Consider the following 17,126-nt stretch of genomic DNA (forward strand, 5'->3'; position numbering starts at 1 on the left):
AAAAAAAAAAAAAAAAAAAAAAAAAAAAAAAAAAAAAAACAAGAAACCCTGAGAATTAAACAATAAAGCAGCCAACTCAAAAAGCTAGAAAGAGATCAAAATAAACCTACACAAAGCAGACAACATTCTAGGAAATCATATAAATACTAAAAACTGATTCAATGAAAAGTAAAAAACCTGATTATAACCAGATCAGAAGCAGATTTTAAAAAATGAAACTATAAATAATCTGAGTGTAAATGGAAAAACACTAAATACCAACAGTAGCTTAAAAATAAGCAGACACATGACATGAGAAGCTTCTGTCAGAAGCTCCAGGATGTTTCCCACTAGAAGACAGACTAAGGAACCCGGCTACATGAATAGCCTCACAGAGACGGAGTCATGTGGGCATCAGTACTGCCCAGAGACACAGTTGACATTTACCCACCATTCTCAATATTTTGTTTTAAATCCAAGTACTTTAGGAATAGAAAGTTCCTTAACTGCCTTGTATAAACACATAATACAAACCTAGAACAAACATCCCCAGTAATAAAACATTTTATTGACTTCATACCATTATTAAGTTAGAAATCCCCCCACATAAAAGGGAATTTGACAGTCTATTCCAAAAGTATATGTGCATTTGCCCTTTGACCTAGAAATCCTCAGAAAGTATTCCAAAGACAAACTGGCGAAATATAAAAGGAAATATAAAAGGAAAAGGTCATTTATTTACTATACCACTCTCTGTAATCCTGGAAACCACAGACAGAAACCATTAACAAACTGCCTACCTAAAGCTGGTTTCAAAAGAGAGAACGAGAAAAATCTCCATGTCATTCTAAAGAGTAATCTCCAGAATCTATTACCAACTGGAAAAGAGCAAGGAACTTTCAAAAAGGAGTACAGTGTGCCCCTTTAGAAAAGCTGGGAGAAATAGAAACATGCGGACCTGTAGCATTGTATATTCAGAAAAGAGCATCTACAGAATAAGCCAAAGGCCAATATCAATACACAGGGTCACCACTGGGGGAAGGGAGAGAGCAGGGGTGAAGGACAAGGTGGGAGCAAACCTCCCCGGGCTTCCTTGTTTATAGTTTCAACCATAAACCATGTAAATGTGGAATGAAAAATTTTTAATGTAAATATAGAAGGAAAGCAATCCCGAAAAATAAAAAAATCAACTGAAACAAATCACTCTGGTTGTATGGTAAGTGGCAGCATAACCACACACGGGATTACTTTGGATGATTTCGCTCTCTGTCGTGGTGCATCTTAAGCCCATAAAGAGCAGCAGGAAAATCTTAACTAAAAGAACAGTCAGTGGGTTCATTATTAGTAACAATATCAATAGTTTTCCATTTTAAAATTATTAAATATTTTGATATTGTTTGGGACAAAGATTTTCAGCCTGAGAAAGAGATACAAGTATAGAGGCAAAGATAAGTTAATTAAAAACCTTAGAATCTTTCATTTACATGAATGCATGATTTATTTCTTCCCACTATAAAAATTACAAACTTCTTAGCACTGCCTACTGAAAACGCTAAAGGGAATGAAAACCCAAGAGCAACGTGCATCTCCAAGATCCAAGTTATTGTTTCTAAATGCCATCGTGTAGTGGAACTAAAGGGAACCAGAGCTCCTCAGGAAAACAGGTAATTCCAAATGTGCACAAGAAACAGATAAGATGAGCCTGAGGTATCTGGTCATGTTAGAGTACAAGCAAGCTACCAAAGATGAATCATGTCATGTCAAAAGACCACAAAAGATGACAAGTTGAGCATCACAATAACTATAAAAGGAATAATGACTGAAAATACATAAACTAGACTTTTTAATCTATGAGTTCAAAATAATACCCCCCCCAAAAAAAAACCCTCTAAGTCATCTCTGAAGACTAGTAGAGCATTTATCACTATTCTGTAAATAAAAAGAAGGACTCAAGCACGTGCCCTGCCCTTCCCAAACTAATCACATTTCAGGTAGCCAAACAGATGATAAGAGAAAATTCTTCTTTACAGAAGGATACTAGATAATGGGCATAGAGGGAATGACTGAACTAAGGAAACATCATTTTTTCAGTCTCTAGTAAAACGATGGATATAGGGGCCCATCATTTGGTGAACATTCACAGAGAAATTTGTACTAGAAGAAGCAAGCCAAAATAATCCTTACCCCACTGATCTTAACATAATTAATATTTAGACAAATGTCTTAAAAAACACACAATACCAAGGCTCATGCAAGAAGAAAGAGATAACTTAAGTAGCCCTCTATCTATAGAAAAAATTGAAGCTGTAGTTAAAACCTTCCCACAAAGAAAGCTCCAGGCCCTGATGGCTTGCTTCCCAGGTGACCAACCATTTAAGGAGACCTACTACCAATTCCATGTAAAAGCCCCCCCAAAACCCCAGAAGTAAGCAGGAATACTTCCCAACTTGCTGTATGAAGTGGCCTGAGACCAAGCCATGAAAAACATTACAAACGGAAGGTACAATTTAAAAGAAGTAACAAAGATAAAATACTAAAGATCTTAACAAGAAATGTGTAAGACTAGTATGAAGAAAATTCTGAAACACCCTAAAAGACATGTACGTATTCTTGGACACAATGAAAAATAAACCACATTCTTGGGGAGGAAAATTCAACAACAAAGATGTTGATTCACCTTAGGTCAATATACACATTTGACATAATTCTAATAAAAATGCCAACAGGCAAAGAAAAACCTAGAAATCCTGAGTTAAAAAACAAAGACTTAAAGACTAATGAGGGTGTATTAAAAGGGCACAGGAGCTGGCTTGAAGTAGACCCACTGACCAAACCAAGGACAATTTTAGCTTCAAAAAGAATGATGTCTATAGTTGTCTATACATTAATGACTAAATAAAAAAAACAAGAGTCCACAATGACACTAAACAGCAAAGAAGAGAGAGAGTGCACTCAAAATAATCCCCACCACATGGAGTGATGATAACATCAAGTCCTTCATCACCATTGGTGGTCAAAGAGAAAGCTCATTAACCCTGCCACTACAGGAGCCCACCAGTTAATGTGGGGAATTTCTTTAGAAAATCTCAGGTAATAAATGTATAAGTATTAGAAAATCACTATTCATAAGAAAAATCACCAAAAATTAGAAAATTACCATTTTCTAAACTCTAAATTAAATTGATTCAGGCAAGGATTAGTAATGGATATCAAATCTATTAAATGAAAGAATTCTGGGAAGCAGGATATTCAGAAATGAAGTATAAAATTTCCCCTATAAAATATTGTTTCCAAAAATGTTTAACTTGAGGGGCACCTGGGTGGCTCAGTCAGTTAAGCATCTGCCTTCAGCTCAGGTCATATTCCAGGGTCTTGGGATTGAGCTTGGTTTCGTGTTCCCTGCTTAGTGGGGAACTTGGTTCTCCCTCTACTTTTGCTGGTCCGCGCTTGTGCCCTCTCCCTCTCTCTCTCTCAAGTAAAATTTAAAAAATCTTTAAGAAAAAAAAAAGGAGGAAACGACAAGACAAAGCAGAACAGGGGGCCGTCTACATTCCTCTTTCGTTTCACTCAACTGAGGTCTGTCCCTCTCAGCCTTCTCCAGTCTTTGTCTCGGCTTTGGTGAGCATGAGAAACATGGATGCAGTATATACAGAAGGGTGGTTTCTCTTTATTCTTATCCTGGACAGATGCTACACTTTCTCGAATTCCTTCGAGAAAGAAGGGAAGAAATTTGGGGTGGGCGGGGGAGGCACAGCAGGGCTAAACAGTAAGGAAAGTATCAGCAGAAAAGATGAGTAGAGAATATTCCAGAAGGCAGAGAGATTGTAATGAAGGAGACAGAGCCCAAGACTAAAGAGACTAGATCTAGCCACGGGATTTCATAAGTCCTAGGATGAGGTATGGGTATGGGAATACAGAGTGTCAACAGATGATCAGTGAAGAGACAATTCTTAACTCAGATATAAAAACTGGTCCCCTGTTGTCTCCAACCTTTTAATTTCATACTGAAACAAAAAATCAATTAGTTTCACCTTTCTTGGTAAAGAGATTGCGAAATGTGCCACACAGGTAGAAAATTCCACCGCTGTGCATATCAACATGGAGCTGGTAGCCATGCAGTCCGTACTCTGGGTGGTCATCCAAAAGAGGGGTATGAGGAGGTAGCTCGTAGGGGCTAAAAAGCAAAACAAAACATACACACAAGTTTGTCAACAACACAGATAAAATGTTTAAGCTGAAAATACTCTTTAAAAAAAAAAAAAATTAGCATCCATCCAAACACCAGCTCCTATCAATCGTCTACAGGGTTCCCAATAGTCTTCCACACCAGGAACTTGAAAGAACCGCCTTGTGTTCCCCTCACCAACTTCTATAAAAACGGGCAAAGGAATGAGTTCCATAAGTATGCCCCAGATGACCATGGAGGAGCGTGTTTCTGGGACGTGCCTAGGCCAGCAGCTCTGCAAAGACAGCTCTGCTCATCCGGAGTCTCAGGTGTCACACGATGGAGCTGCCCGGCAGGAGAAGGCACCAAACAACAGACCTACAGAGCAGGAACCCTGGCTGAAGAGCCACAGCTGTGATGAACACTTCTGTTCAGTAAGAAAAACCTTACTGGGGTAAGGCAGCAAACTCAAAAGCATCCAGGAACTTTTCAGATAATTTTTTTAAAAAATTGAGTATGAGAGCAGTCGTGAGATGAAAAGCATATTCTCCAACTAAAGACCTTCAAGTTCATTGAAAGACACACACTGTGTGGACCAAGAAAAATGCATCTGCAGACCTGACTTGGCCAGATGTCTGCGTGCCTTGCAAGATATGGAAACGCACGTTAGTGCAAAGAATGGGAAGCATCTTGAGGCACCGGCATCTTGTGGTAACGACACACTGTCCTGTATAACAAGCTCATGACACGCTATCCTGCCCCCATAATACTGTTCTACTGGGAACATAATCCTGAACCCAGAACAAATAAAGCAAATGTGTGCTCATGAATAATCCAATTATTCTAGCAACAGCTAAATAATTACACCTGTTGGCTTGTGTCTGATTGAAAACAGAAGATCTTGTAGCTATTCTCAGGATATTAAGATGGTATCAACTTCTAATCCTTTACATTGACTATACAAAAATTTAACACACCCACATATAAATACATACACAGTGGCTGAGCCTAACGTGCTCTTCTCCACAAGGTGATGGAAATGAAGATTTGCCATTACAAAAGCCAGCTCTTCCTCCCTCTGAAAAGTTAATTAGAAAGAATACATTTTCAACTGAAATATTTTAATCTTTCACAAGGTCGCAGCACATTCATCTTATGGATAGATGCAATTTCTTACCACTGCAAGATCACCACAGTCCTAAAGCATTATTCCTGCTAATACATTATTACCATCCAGGAAGATTTCCATAGTATATTGACAGCAGGACCACAATTCACCCAAATACACAGAGCAGGTGGTACCAAAAGGATTAACATCCTGTGATGTCAATCATATCACCAGCACTTGTGAAATATCAAAATACTCTATTATACGTGCATCGTGAAAATACACATGGTTAGTTCCAGGTTCTTTCAAAATCTTTCCCAAGATAAGACAATACTGGTAAGACCTTCACATATACAAGATTAATTCCACAAATACTTAACATTAGTGGCACAGGTTCCTCTCTTGAGTACCTGCTTAACTTGGCAAAGCCAGTGGGAATGAACAGATTCAGCCACCAGGTTGAGTAGCAGAAAATGTGACTGTAGAGGAACAGACATCCATTCCTGCCCAAATTCACAGCTGACACTGACTGGTGGAGATAACCCAGAATGGTCAATCTGAGGCACCGCTCTCCAGTAGCCAGCCAGAGGATGACCGGCCCAACCAGGGTCCTCATAACTACGTACGCCAACACACAGATGAATTCAAGTCAAGGAGGTGCCCAACAAGCCAACTGCTGTGTGGGCTACAAGTCACCCTCACACAGAGAGCGAGGGAGGGATAGGAAAACTGATGGCCCCAGCAGGTTGAGAAAGACAAAGTATGACAAGAGGTCGATGCCGTAGATCTTAGTTCTGTCGGGCCTCACTCAGACTTGTGGACTGCTATTCTCATTTGTGAACTTCCATCTTAAAGCCCCACAAACTGAGGCCACGGATCTCCATCCACATGTGGTGCACAGGGAACATCACACTGTTATGCTCGTGGCCGAAGTGACTTCCCAGAAAGTAACCCCAAAGGAAGGAGCCAGTCAACAGTCTCACCCCAGGAAAAAAGAAACCTCATCTAGTGGGAGAGGAGAACTCTTTAGACACTGTCTCCTGAAAGGCAGATTACATGTAAGGCCACAGGTACCGGCTCAGAAACACATGTGGAGACTGGGAAAATACACAGTAAGAGACCCTCTGGCAGACACGGGATGTGAGAGGAGGAGGGAGCAGGGACTGCTGGGAAGGAGGAAGGGGAGGCTCCCATGACATGGGAGGGAGAACATGAACAAAACCATGCAGAGAGGAGCAGGTCACCTATCACTGGTGACAGCAGAACAGTAGAGGGGCCTCCACTGAACAGGGGGTCGTTTAGCTAGGAAAATGAAGTTGCTGGAGCATAAAACAGACTGTGGTTATTGGAAGGTTGGAGGCACCTCACATTTGGGGTCATGCATGACGGTGAGTCAACATGGAGCGGGAGGGAGACGGCATAGTGCAGGCAGGCACGGAACCTTACCTTCCACAGCCCCACCAGGAGGCCTGGGTGTAGACAGAAGATCCGAATCAGGCTGTCCCAGCCAATCATGGTGGATTCAGTTAACTTACTTAGATTGTACTTTGCAATTAAAGAATGCCACCGAGGTCTTTGTACATCCATGCCAAAGAAAGGAAAGAGAGAAATGAGTTTTCACATCTGGAGTATTATCAGTTCTGTCTAGTGTACCCAAGAAGACTTTAGAAGAGCACGCTAATAATGTGCACCCCGTTAATGAACGCTGTGGGCAGGGTCGGGACATAAACAACTCCTATAAATAGCAGGAAAATGGACACACCCAAGTTTCCCACCCAACCGGTTTCCTTCCCTTCCTCCTCGCTCTTACTATCAACTCAACAGCTCAGTCAGAAGTCAAAGAGTCATGAGGGTGAAAAAGAACCATCTTCTCTCCTCTTCCCCTCAGAGCCCAGCACAATGCTATCATCAAAAGTAGATTCCCATATGTACTCCTAATCAAGGGATATAATGCATAAGCAAAGATGAAATATTTTAAATGACAAAAAGGAGGTGGTCTCAAGGTGCTGTCTGAAAGCAGATATATATACCTTTTAAAGTTTTATCAAGGATAATTCAGAGAGGGTAAACATTTTAATATTGGAAAATGAATTTAAACCAAAATCTCCTGACTGCTGTCATGAAGGAGATCCACCGTGAACTGCGCATTGAATTAATGTCCAAGAGGAAGTAACAACTCAGATGTGTACGGAAACACAACTCTGCTATTCATCATAAGAGGTAAAAATAACAGAATGAAACTTCTAAAGTGCTACAATGATAAATATAGATATATCTATATAAAATATATAGATATATAGAAATCATATAGATGTAGAAATTAAAGGCAGGTGAGCTCTCAGTGGCCAATAAACATAGCCTACCATTTGAGGCAAGTCCCTATGGAACTGGGGCCATGTGGCCTTCCAGCATTCTTCTCCAGCACCTAAGACACCAGCTGGCAGGAGAAAGGTATTCAAATGTTCACTTAGTAAAAGAATCAGAAACTAAGGAGTTCTGCGGTGGCACTGTTTCCAAGTGGAAGCGTGAGAGGGGGAGGCTTTAAGCATCAGAACCAAATCGGCAGCTTCCAGACTAACCTGGTCTCTCCCTCAATCTTCAAAGGACTTTTTGGGCTGAAAACCAGTTAGGGAGTGGTGGTCGCCAAGTGTGTGTGTGATGTGTGACCTAAAAATATACCCCAGTTAGGTAGAATACACAGGGAGAAAGCCAAACACAGGGTTAGGAACCTAAGTCCGACGTCAAGAAAACCTTAGATCCAACCCCAAGGTGCTTAGAAACGGTAGTCACTGCCTCTGTGGTTATCAGTGTGGACAGATGAGGCTGAGCAGGGCATGAAAACCCTCCTCTCACACTCTTCAGTGGGCCCAAAAGGAGACTAGTCAGACCACAGCTGCACAGCAGTTTAAACAGACTCCAGAGAGAACAGGCGAACTCCCTATGTGCCTCGGCCTCCCAGGCCACACAGAGAGGAGAAATGAAGGCTAATACCTTGGAGACATATAGCATAAATCACAGCATGGAGAATACTTGCAGAAAAGAAAATTTAATGAGTCTGACTAGAAAGGTTTCAAATACAGGAAAATTCAAATTGCAAATTACATAAATAAGGCTTTCACTATTCTTGAAAATCTTCTCACGGAGGAAACAAAAAAGACTCAAATAACAATCACCAAGTTTCTCCTTTGCTGTCACACAGATGCATGTGAGAATTTCTACATGATAAAAGCATTCACTCTCCCACTTGCAACAAAGAGCCCCTCAAAACAGATTCCTAAAAAACACTTTCAATGTCTGTTCCCCACAGCTTATCAAACACTTTCTGAAGTCCACTGAGTTTTAATGGAAATAAATTACACTAAATCAATTTTCCCAATGAATTCTAGCACTCCCCCCACTGCACGGTATCTAGGATTCCTGACTCATATGGCAGTTTTCAGGAGCAAAATAGCTTTAACTCAGCTTTAGAGTTCAAGCCTATCCACTGTGTCTTCCATGACCATCTTAATTGATGTTAATAGTGTTGTCCTAATACTTTAAATAATATTTTGTGATATGCCAAGTAACATATTGTTTGTATTAGTACAGAGACAGTGGACTGATTCTCCAAACACCATTTCCTAGTGCATGAAACTAAACACTATCTTAGAAAAATCTGGTGTCTATCATGACACCATAGGAAATTTCAAAGATTTATCCAAATACAGGTACCAATTATAAAAGTGAACATGCTTCCGAAATATCTTCAGTAATGTAATCAGGGAAAATCATTCGTGTGTTATTTTTAGTAGCATTAAGTTTATTTTCAGAATACAATGAGACCAGCTTTATCACCACTGAGAAGCCCAACGCTCACATTCCCAGCACAAGGAGAAACCTAATCCTGAAACATCCTCAAAGTATCAGCACCAGAGAGCTGAAGCTAAAACAAGGTCCTGGGTTACAAAGTTGTAAAAATGTGTCTGTGTCCAGGGAAGCTATGAAAGAATGCTCTCGCACCACAATAATACCTTCCATCCCAAGGACACATGTGACGTGTGAGAGAAACCTGGGGTGGAACCCCAGCACGCAGGCTGGTAGGAACAACATCAGATGTTGTTAGATGCCATGGCAACATCAATGGATGCCGGGCAGTGAAGGAGGCAGTTGAGGGCAGGAAACCAACCCTGGAGAAGGCAGCTATGACCTGTGTACCTCTACCTTCGCCGTGCCTTCTATGTAGCTGTGCTCACACTCGGAGGTCAGGACGGTAGAGAAGACAGCATCTGGCTTTTAAGAGAAAGAGACTAATGACCAGCAGAGTGAGTGGGAGAGAGTTGGAATGCATGTGGACGCAGCACAGAGCCCTAAGTGAGGACTCGGTGCACATCAGCAAGGGACACCCACAGATCTGACTAATGCACTTGACAGTGAAACCTTCTGGTCCTCTTCACAACAGCCACACATGCTCAGCATTCCTCACCATCACCACTAATCCCTTCCACACATGGGAAAGCTGAGGCACAGAGAGGCTAAGCCACTTGCCCAAGGTCACACATCTAGTCAATCCAACAGAAAGGCACATAAAAGTAAGAATCATTACCTTAGGACCTAATGTTTAAACTATGATTACTGTACCATTTACTAAAAATAGATATAATAGCTTTGTATATCTTTGTGTTAAAATGGTTAAAACTAAGGACTCAAAAGGTTAGCCATCAGTCACCTAGGAATTTTGCTACCGAGAATACTATTCTCTGTTAACGAGAATACTATTCTCTGTTACAGACAACTAACATATGAGGACACTAAATTTAGATCTAATCATAAATGTTAAAAATCCATTCTTTTTCTATTCTATAGTGATCTGCAATGCACGAGAAGTCTTTAAGATGAAACCAAATTAAAATATGCTGATGGTATTTTTTTAATTTATTTATTTGACAAAGATCACAGAAAGAGAGAAGGAAGCAGGCCCCCTGCTGAGCAGAGAGCCCAATGTGGGGCTCGATCCCAGGACCCTGAGATCATGACCTGAGCCGAAGGCAGAGGCTCAACCCACTGAGCCACCCAGGCGCCCCTGCTGATGGTATTTTTAATGTACAAGTATTTATACCTAAGATGTTCTCACCCAAAGGTTTTGTTGAATTAGTACTTACCCATTTTTGGAGGGGGCTTTAGACCGGTCCATAAAAACTGGCGTCACACCACACAAATCTAAGGCTGCCAGCATGGCCAGCTGTGGCCAGTTTTTGCCATACCACAGAATCGTCACTGATGAATCATGTACGGAAACATCAGTGTGTTCCATGACGTACTCTTGTCCATTTTTTGCTTTCAATATAATTACCCAACATAAACCAGATATTCTGGAGAAAGAAAAGCTAAAAATGATTGCCTTGTTGCAGGAGGAAAAAAAATGAAACAACAACAACAAAAAAAACCGCTAAAGTCGACTACACATATCATCTCTAAAGTATCTAATTCCTGAAAGCTGAAGCTGATGTTCTCCAAAAGCACCCCACATAAATGATCAGTTCATCAATGGTTCTCTCTACAGAGCTTTTCTCCTCACCCATCAGTCACTGAACGCCTCCCATGTTCTCGGAACTGGCGATACACAAGTTCTGCCCAGAAGGAAGGGTGCTCTGGGTGCTCCTGCTTGACTACAGCAGATTCCTAGGTTATTTCTGCTTCGCATAAAAACTTCGGGCCATGTATACGGAATTGGGAAATACTATATGGCTAACAAGTGCACAGGAACATACGAATCTATCAAAAGACGGTCCCTTACAGGCTAAGCTGCACCTATGTGCTCACACACAGGGTCCCCTGGGTTCTGTCATCCTTCCCACAGTGACAGGCACATAAATGTTAAACGGGGCCCTCAAGTAACCGCCGCGCATGGCTCAAGAGGGCGCTTGTACCTGAGGGCCTCTTTGGTTTTGACGGGAAGGCCTGTGTCAGGGTTGACAGGCTGGAGAACCTGAGCGAGCACGGCTTTTACAGAGGCTCTTTGCTTTGTAATAAATTCTTTCTTCCAATATCCAGCTTCTTTATCCTCAACCGACAGTGACTTCATAGATACAGCGGTCTTCTCTGCTGAGTTAACTTTCCAGTTACATCTTTTAGGTGAAAATGCAGTTGTATAGATTCTGAACCAAATAAAACTGGGGAAGAAGAGCAGCTACATTAACTAAGAGACACTGGCATGCCCTGCAGTAGCAACAGATTACCTCAGAGATGCACAATTGTTTTTAAACAGTCCGAGTCCACGAATAAATCAAACCGAACATTTACAGTCGCTCGTGTGTTACAGTGAACTGCAGTTTGAGGCAAGTGTTTCAGATTCACCAACCCCAGAAACACACCCTAAAAGGAAAAGCCTGTTTCCCAGGGTCAAGTTGAAATGAGTGATCTCATGGTCTTTGGCATCTCCAAACCACCACCTTTCTACAGCAATAATGGAATAACAGATTGCAGAGAGATAACAAGAAATACACCTGGTGATTCCTATTGTGTACTTTTACGTATGTACCTTTTTAAAAGATCAGAAGAGAACCATATACACATACACACACCGACAAATGTCAGCAGCAATGGAATTGGATGTTATTTTTGATTTCTATGTTTTAATTTTTCCACAAGGAACACATTATGCTTGCACAAAGAGAAGAAAGAAAAAATTCGCTGCCTATTGCGCGAAAAAAAAAAAAAAAAATCACAGTATTTTTTGAGCACTGTGTTGAGTCCTCACTTTGAGGACTTTGTAAAGGTTAACCAGTGTGATCATCAACGAACCCAGAGAGGAGCTACTATTACTGACCCCACGGAGCAGACCGTGTACCGGAGCCCGCGTGCGAAGCTGCGGCCGAGGCGCGTCCGCGTAGGAGGAGGCGGAAGCCCCGGGGTCGCCCCGCAGCCGCCGCCAGCGCTCACACCCCTGCCCGCGGGGCGCTCGGCCTCGTCAGCAGCAGCGGACGGACGTGAGGGAACAGTAATGTACCCGACTGCCAAGAGCCCGTCGGCCACAAGCCTGGGTCCAAATTCAGCTCAGAGCCTCCCGCGCCGGGGGCTCCCGGGCCAGGAGCTCGGGGCGGGGGCAGCCGGCGGGGGCGACGCCAGCGCCAGGCAGGCCTCTCCCAGCCAACGGTCGCCTTCAGGGAAGGGCAGAAACTGGGGGGCAGCCTCTTGCGGGGCACGGAGCCGGGGCTAAACTCCGTTTCCTACGGTGAAAAGTGCGCTTCACCTGGAAAAACGCAACGACACGCTGACCGCCGTCCCCGCACTCGGCGTCGTGGCCCGGGGGACGACGTGGCCGCGGCCCAGGGGCAGCGAGGAGAAGGCGGCCCCGCGCTGGGGACCCCCGCGCCCCGGGGGCAGGCCTGTGCCCCCCGGAACGGCGCAGCCCGGCCCCGCCGCAGCCGCGAGGCGCCCCGCAGTCCCGCCCGACCGGACCCCACCGCGACACCAAGTCTTCTGCCCTCGGGGATCCGTCGTCTCGTTCCGGAACATCTGGCCTTTGCCACCTGAGCTGAGGGCTGCAAAATGACGACGACCGAGGTCCGGCGAGGTAAAGCGGACGCGGTTTCGCCAAAAGCCCTTGAGCGCGCAGTTTCATCGACTCCCTGGACGGAGAAGCTGGTCCCCGGCTGCGCCGACCGGCGTCCCTCGTCCTCCGCACGGCGAACACCCGCACCGCCCGCAGCCGAGCCGACTCTGCTCCCGGGCACGCGCCGGCTCCCGACCCGCGAGCGCGCGCCCGGGGCCCGCGCAGCCTCGGGCACCGCCACACCTGCCATCTGTGCCACCTGTGCCACCTGTGCCACTCTTAATAGAATTAAAATCCTGTGTGGATTGTTCCACGTAATTATTTATAAAATACAAATGTCAAGTATAAGACGCTTCAACAAGTACTTAAAACCCAGACACGTTCATTTGTTGATCCCCATCCTGTTGGAAGACTGAGGTGGATCTGAGGACAAGAGCGTATTTAGCTGTTCTGACTACCAGTCAGGCACACACAAACTTCAATCCAACAAGTTGTTGACAAAATGGGCCCCATTTATTGTTCTAATGAACAGTGTTAACGTGCCCTTTTTGAAGACTGACTATAATATCAGACAGTGACTCTTAAAAATAAAATTCAATATGTGCGGGGGGTGCCTAGGTGGCTCAGTCGGTTGAGCACCTGATTTTTTTTTTTTTTTAAGATTTTATTTATTTACTTGAAAGACAGAGAGAGCACAAGCAGGAGTGGCAAGAGCACCTGACTCGCTGTTTCGACTCCAGTCATGGTCTCGGAGCCGTGGGATTGAGCCCCTTGTTAGGCTCCACGTTCAGGGTGCAGTCTGCTGGAGATTCTCTCCTTCTCCCCCACTCCCCTGCTCATGTTTGTGCACACGTTAGCTCTTTAAAGTAAACAAATAAAATCTTTTAAAAAAATAAAAAAATAAAATGCAGTGTATGCAATTAAGATATTTCTTATAATAAGAAAACAAACACACAGATAATTGCATCAGAAGCTCATATTTTTAAAGGACAACTCCCAAGAAAGTGGGATGGGCATATAATTAATAAGGAAAATATGCAAGGAACATCACTAGAGGTATGGCCCCAAATCCACTGGAAGGCCCAGTGCCTACACCATCTGAGCCTGTGAAGGTCAGTGGGGAGAGGTGATGTTTAGAGAAACAAAGCTATTTATAATTTATCAACTTATTGAGCAATCGGAACTCTATCCTTTAACAATGTAAGAACCCCCCAAAAAAGCTAGTTTGGGATTTTTAATTGACCTCTTTCATGAAAATGCCTTACTGTACTTTGCTTTAGTGAATGTCTTCACCTCTTATTAGAAGTCATTAAGAAAGAGACACAAAAATTGCTTCACATCCATTCTAGAGTTATTGTCAAGAACAGACTTATTTCCCCTGAACCCACACTGAACCCACTTGTGTGCATACTGACACACACTGACACATACTGACACTGAAGATACAGTCTTCCATACAGGAGACAAGAGCACAACAATAACAAGTTTGATCTTTTTCAGTTCATGCAAAGATACTCCTTTTTTTTTTTTTTTGAGTGTATAAATGCGAATCATTGGGAATATCCATTTGACCACTTAAAGCATTAGACATACTACATCTGTGTCTAGAAACACTTTCAAAATTAATTCTTTTAAATTTAAAAAAATTAGTCAAAACAGTGTTACTAGTTTTCATGACTTCTATCAAAACACCATCAAAAGAGGACAGAGAGATTTGGTTTTCTCCTTACTTGTCATTGGCCAGGTGATAAAAGCGCCTGTTCACACATCCAGCACACAGCAGGGTCACAGCATCCAAGTAGGAAAAGATCTTCAGCAAGATTTCTGGGGGCATCCTGGGAGGGGGAAAAAATCAGAGAGGCAGGCAAGCATCTGAGCTAAAAGTTACCCAGAAAACAACTGGCTGTTCACCACCAAACAGAGAGCAACCAGCACCCCTCCTGTATGAGAGGCAAACTGCATCCTTATCCTCCACTGGTTTCTCAAGTGAAATGTCCTGCTACCACAGTCCTCATGACCTAAACGAATCCAGAGACCCAAGGTCACGGCAAGCTAACTCCCTTGGCACGTTACCCATATTCACACACTGTGAGTCCACAGGCAGGATTTCCCTATCTCCCTCATGAAAGTACCCATCACTTCTTTGATGAGATAAAATGAAGTAAGAGAAAAAGAATAGATTCTTGGCTATTCATTAAAAAATAACACAGAATCTTCCTCCTCAGAAAAGAGAAGATGAGGAGGAGGAGGAAGCTGGGATAGGAAATATCCACTTACCTTCCCACCTAACCCATGCCACCCCTCATGCGCCCCCTTCCAACACATCCTCACACTTTGAAGCCTTCCTCCAGCACTTTAAGGAAACTCCAAGCCCCATAAGATTTTCTGAACTCTCTTCTCCTTTCTCATTTATTACCTAAATAAATGACACTGAGATGAATTCTCAATACCCCATGTATTTCTATGATCTTGCACTTTTACAAAACAACTATCAGAACCTAAGCATGTCCAGAAAGCCTTGCCAACGTTAGGAAGTCAGGAACGGGCACCTCTGGACCTGAGGCTGGAAGAAAGCAAGCCACAGAAGACTGTGGGGCAAGGGGCAGGGGGCCTGGGGACAGAGAACTGGGGCAGTAAAACCCTTTGGCCAATTTAAAATGGCTTGCCCCGATCTCCACTTATGATTTCAACGACTTTACTTTCTTAAATTATAATGAAAGTCAGGTTATCAAATGTTTCATAATCAGTCCTAAGACTGCGACAATAGTGAGAAAGAATAAAATGGACCCTCGGAGAAAGATGATGAATGCAAGACGTGCCTGGTCTGTGCCACCAGGCTGAGCTCCGCCCACTCAGCAGCTTTGAGGATATTCAACCAGAGACTCCCTGATTCGTTAAACAAGCAGTTTTGCTTAGGGATTAATTAAATCCCTCCTGCCAAATGAAATTCCTTACATTCAGAGTCAATAAATTAGACACTTCAAGCGGCAAAATGTTGCTAACGCAGAGATGGCAAAGTTGCAAGAAAATACACTTTGTGACCATTTGGATTACCCGTTGCACAGTTTTCACATCTTGATTCAACTGTTTCACAAAAACTCATAGTTACTCTTTTATAAGCAAATGTAATCTTAAAGAAATGTAGAGCTGGGCTTAAAGAAAACGTTTCAGAATAGTATCTGGCAAATCTTATCGAGGAAGAATCATTTAATTAGACTAAAATCCTATTCAAAGGCCATTAGAGAGGTTCACCTTCCTACCCAGCAGACTAAGATGCTGAAGGGAGGAGGCTTCTCCCTGTACTTCTAGCAAAAGCAGAAAACCCCCACTTTATACTTAGAACGGTAGGATCAAAGACATTCTTAACTATGGTTCATGAGGTATCCTCAAAGCTGGAAAAATCACTATCTACACCATACTGGGTCACTGTGTGTGGGATTCTAATTGTCTCATACTGCAGAGGATGGAGGTGGGGGAGGATGGGGAAGGAGACAGGAAAGTGAGAAGCAGGACAATCCTAGAAACTCACAAAGTGTCAGAGCACAGTATCTAGTCCAGAGAAGGTCCTCGGATATTTGACAAACAGATAAACCACATGAATATTCGTTCTATTTCTTGTATCATATTATTGTATGACAGATAGTGTTCTCAGAGTATAGTGTTTAAAGGTTAAATTGCTGTCCTTAATTCTTTTTTAGTTCTCATTTCTTTTTAAAAACACCTGAAAGTATGTACTCTGGTAGCCCAAAACCTGAGATCAGGCATCTTCTGTTTGAATCTGGATTTTGCGATACGCAGGCTATGTGAGCCCTACTCCCCCCACTGGAAACATCTGCAGTGCCCACACGTGTTCAGGGTGCCAGACAATGCTTAGCAGAGAGGTGGTGCTCCAGAAGCCTCGGTACAGCACAAATCCACAGGCATCTCAGGATCAAGTTCAAACAATTAGTTTAAAAAAAACAAACAAAACAAAAAAAACAAAAACATCCTGCAGAACCTTACCAGGGCAAAATGGGCTTGCAAAGCTCAGGAAACTAACAGACCCAAAGGCCCCTGGAGCTTTTAGAACACACTTTAATCTCCTTTCCATGGTTTCAAGCATTTTGATCAACTAGAACGTGAATAATTTTGAAGAACATTTTTTAAAAAGGAAAATTTACTTGTCAGTTTTAGAAGTTCACTTCATAAACCTAGTCTAATAATGACAGTGGTGACAGGCTGATGACTCACAGCACACTCTCCATGTTGTACTTTCTTCCTACGCAATTCTATTCTCAGCTCAGAACAGCAGCTTGGTATGCACAGCATTGGAACTTTGTCTAAGAACTCCACCCCAGAGCCCC

General features: G+C 42.9%; 1 protein-coding gene across 8 annotated transcripts in view; it reads right to left on the minus strand.

Annotated features, from left to right (window-relative positions):
• FBXO15 (F-box protein 15) overlaps positions 1–17,126 on the minus strand; it is a 44,327-nt gene that overhangs the window by 20,545 nt on the left and 6,656 nt on the right. For 7 of the 8 annotated variants that reach the window (XM_059409820.1, XM_059409818.1, XM_059409823.1 and 4 more), the window contains 6 exons: positions 14,514–14,618; positions 11,159–11,401; positions 10,391–10,615; positions 6,699–6,825; positions 5,140–5,222; positions 4,011–4,153 (listed from right to left, as the gene is read on the minus strand). In XM_059409820.1, coding sequence (XP_059265803.1) covers positions 4,011–4,153; positions 5,140–5,222; positions 6,699–6,825; positions 10,391–10,615; positions 11,159–11,401; positions 14,514–14,618 — 926 coding nt within the window. The remainder of the gene's footprint in view (positions 1–4,010; positions 4,154–5,139; positions 5,223–6,698; positions 6,826–10,390; positions 10,616–11,158; positions 11,402–14,513; positions 14,619–17,126) is intronic. The other variant, XM_059409819.1, reaches the window with a different exon arrangement.

The sequence above is a fragment of the Mustela nigripes genome, chromosome 8, assembly GCF_022355385.1.
Source record: "Mustela nigripes isolate SB6536 chromosome 8, MUSNIG.SB6536, whole genome shotgun sequence".
In the NCBI taxonomy this organism is placed as follows: domain Eukaryota; kingdom Metazoa; phylum Chordata; class Mammalia; order Carnivora; family Mustelidae; genus Mustela; species Mustela nigripes.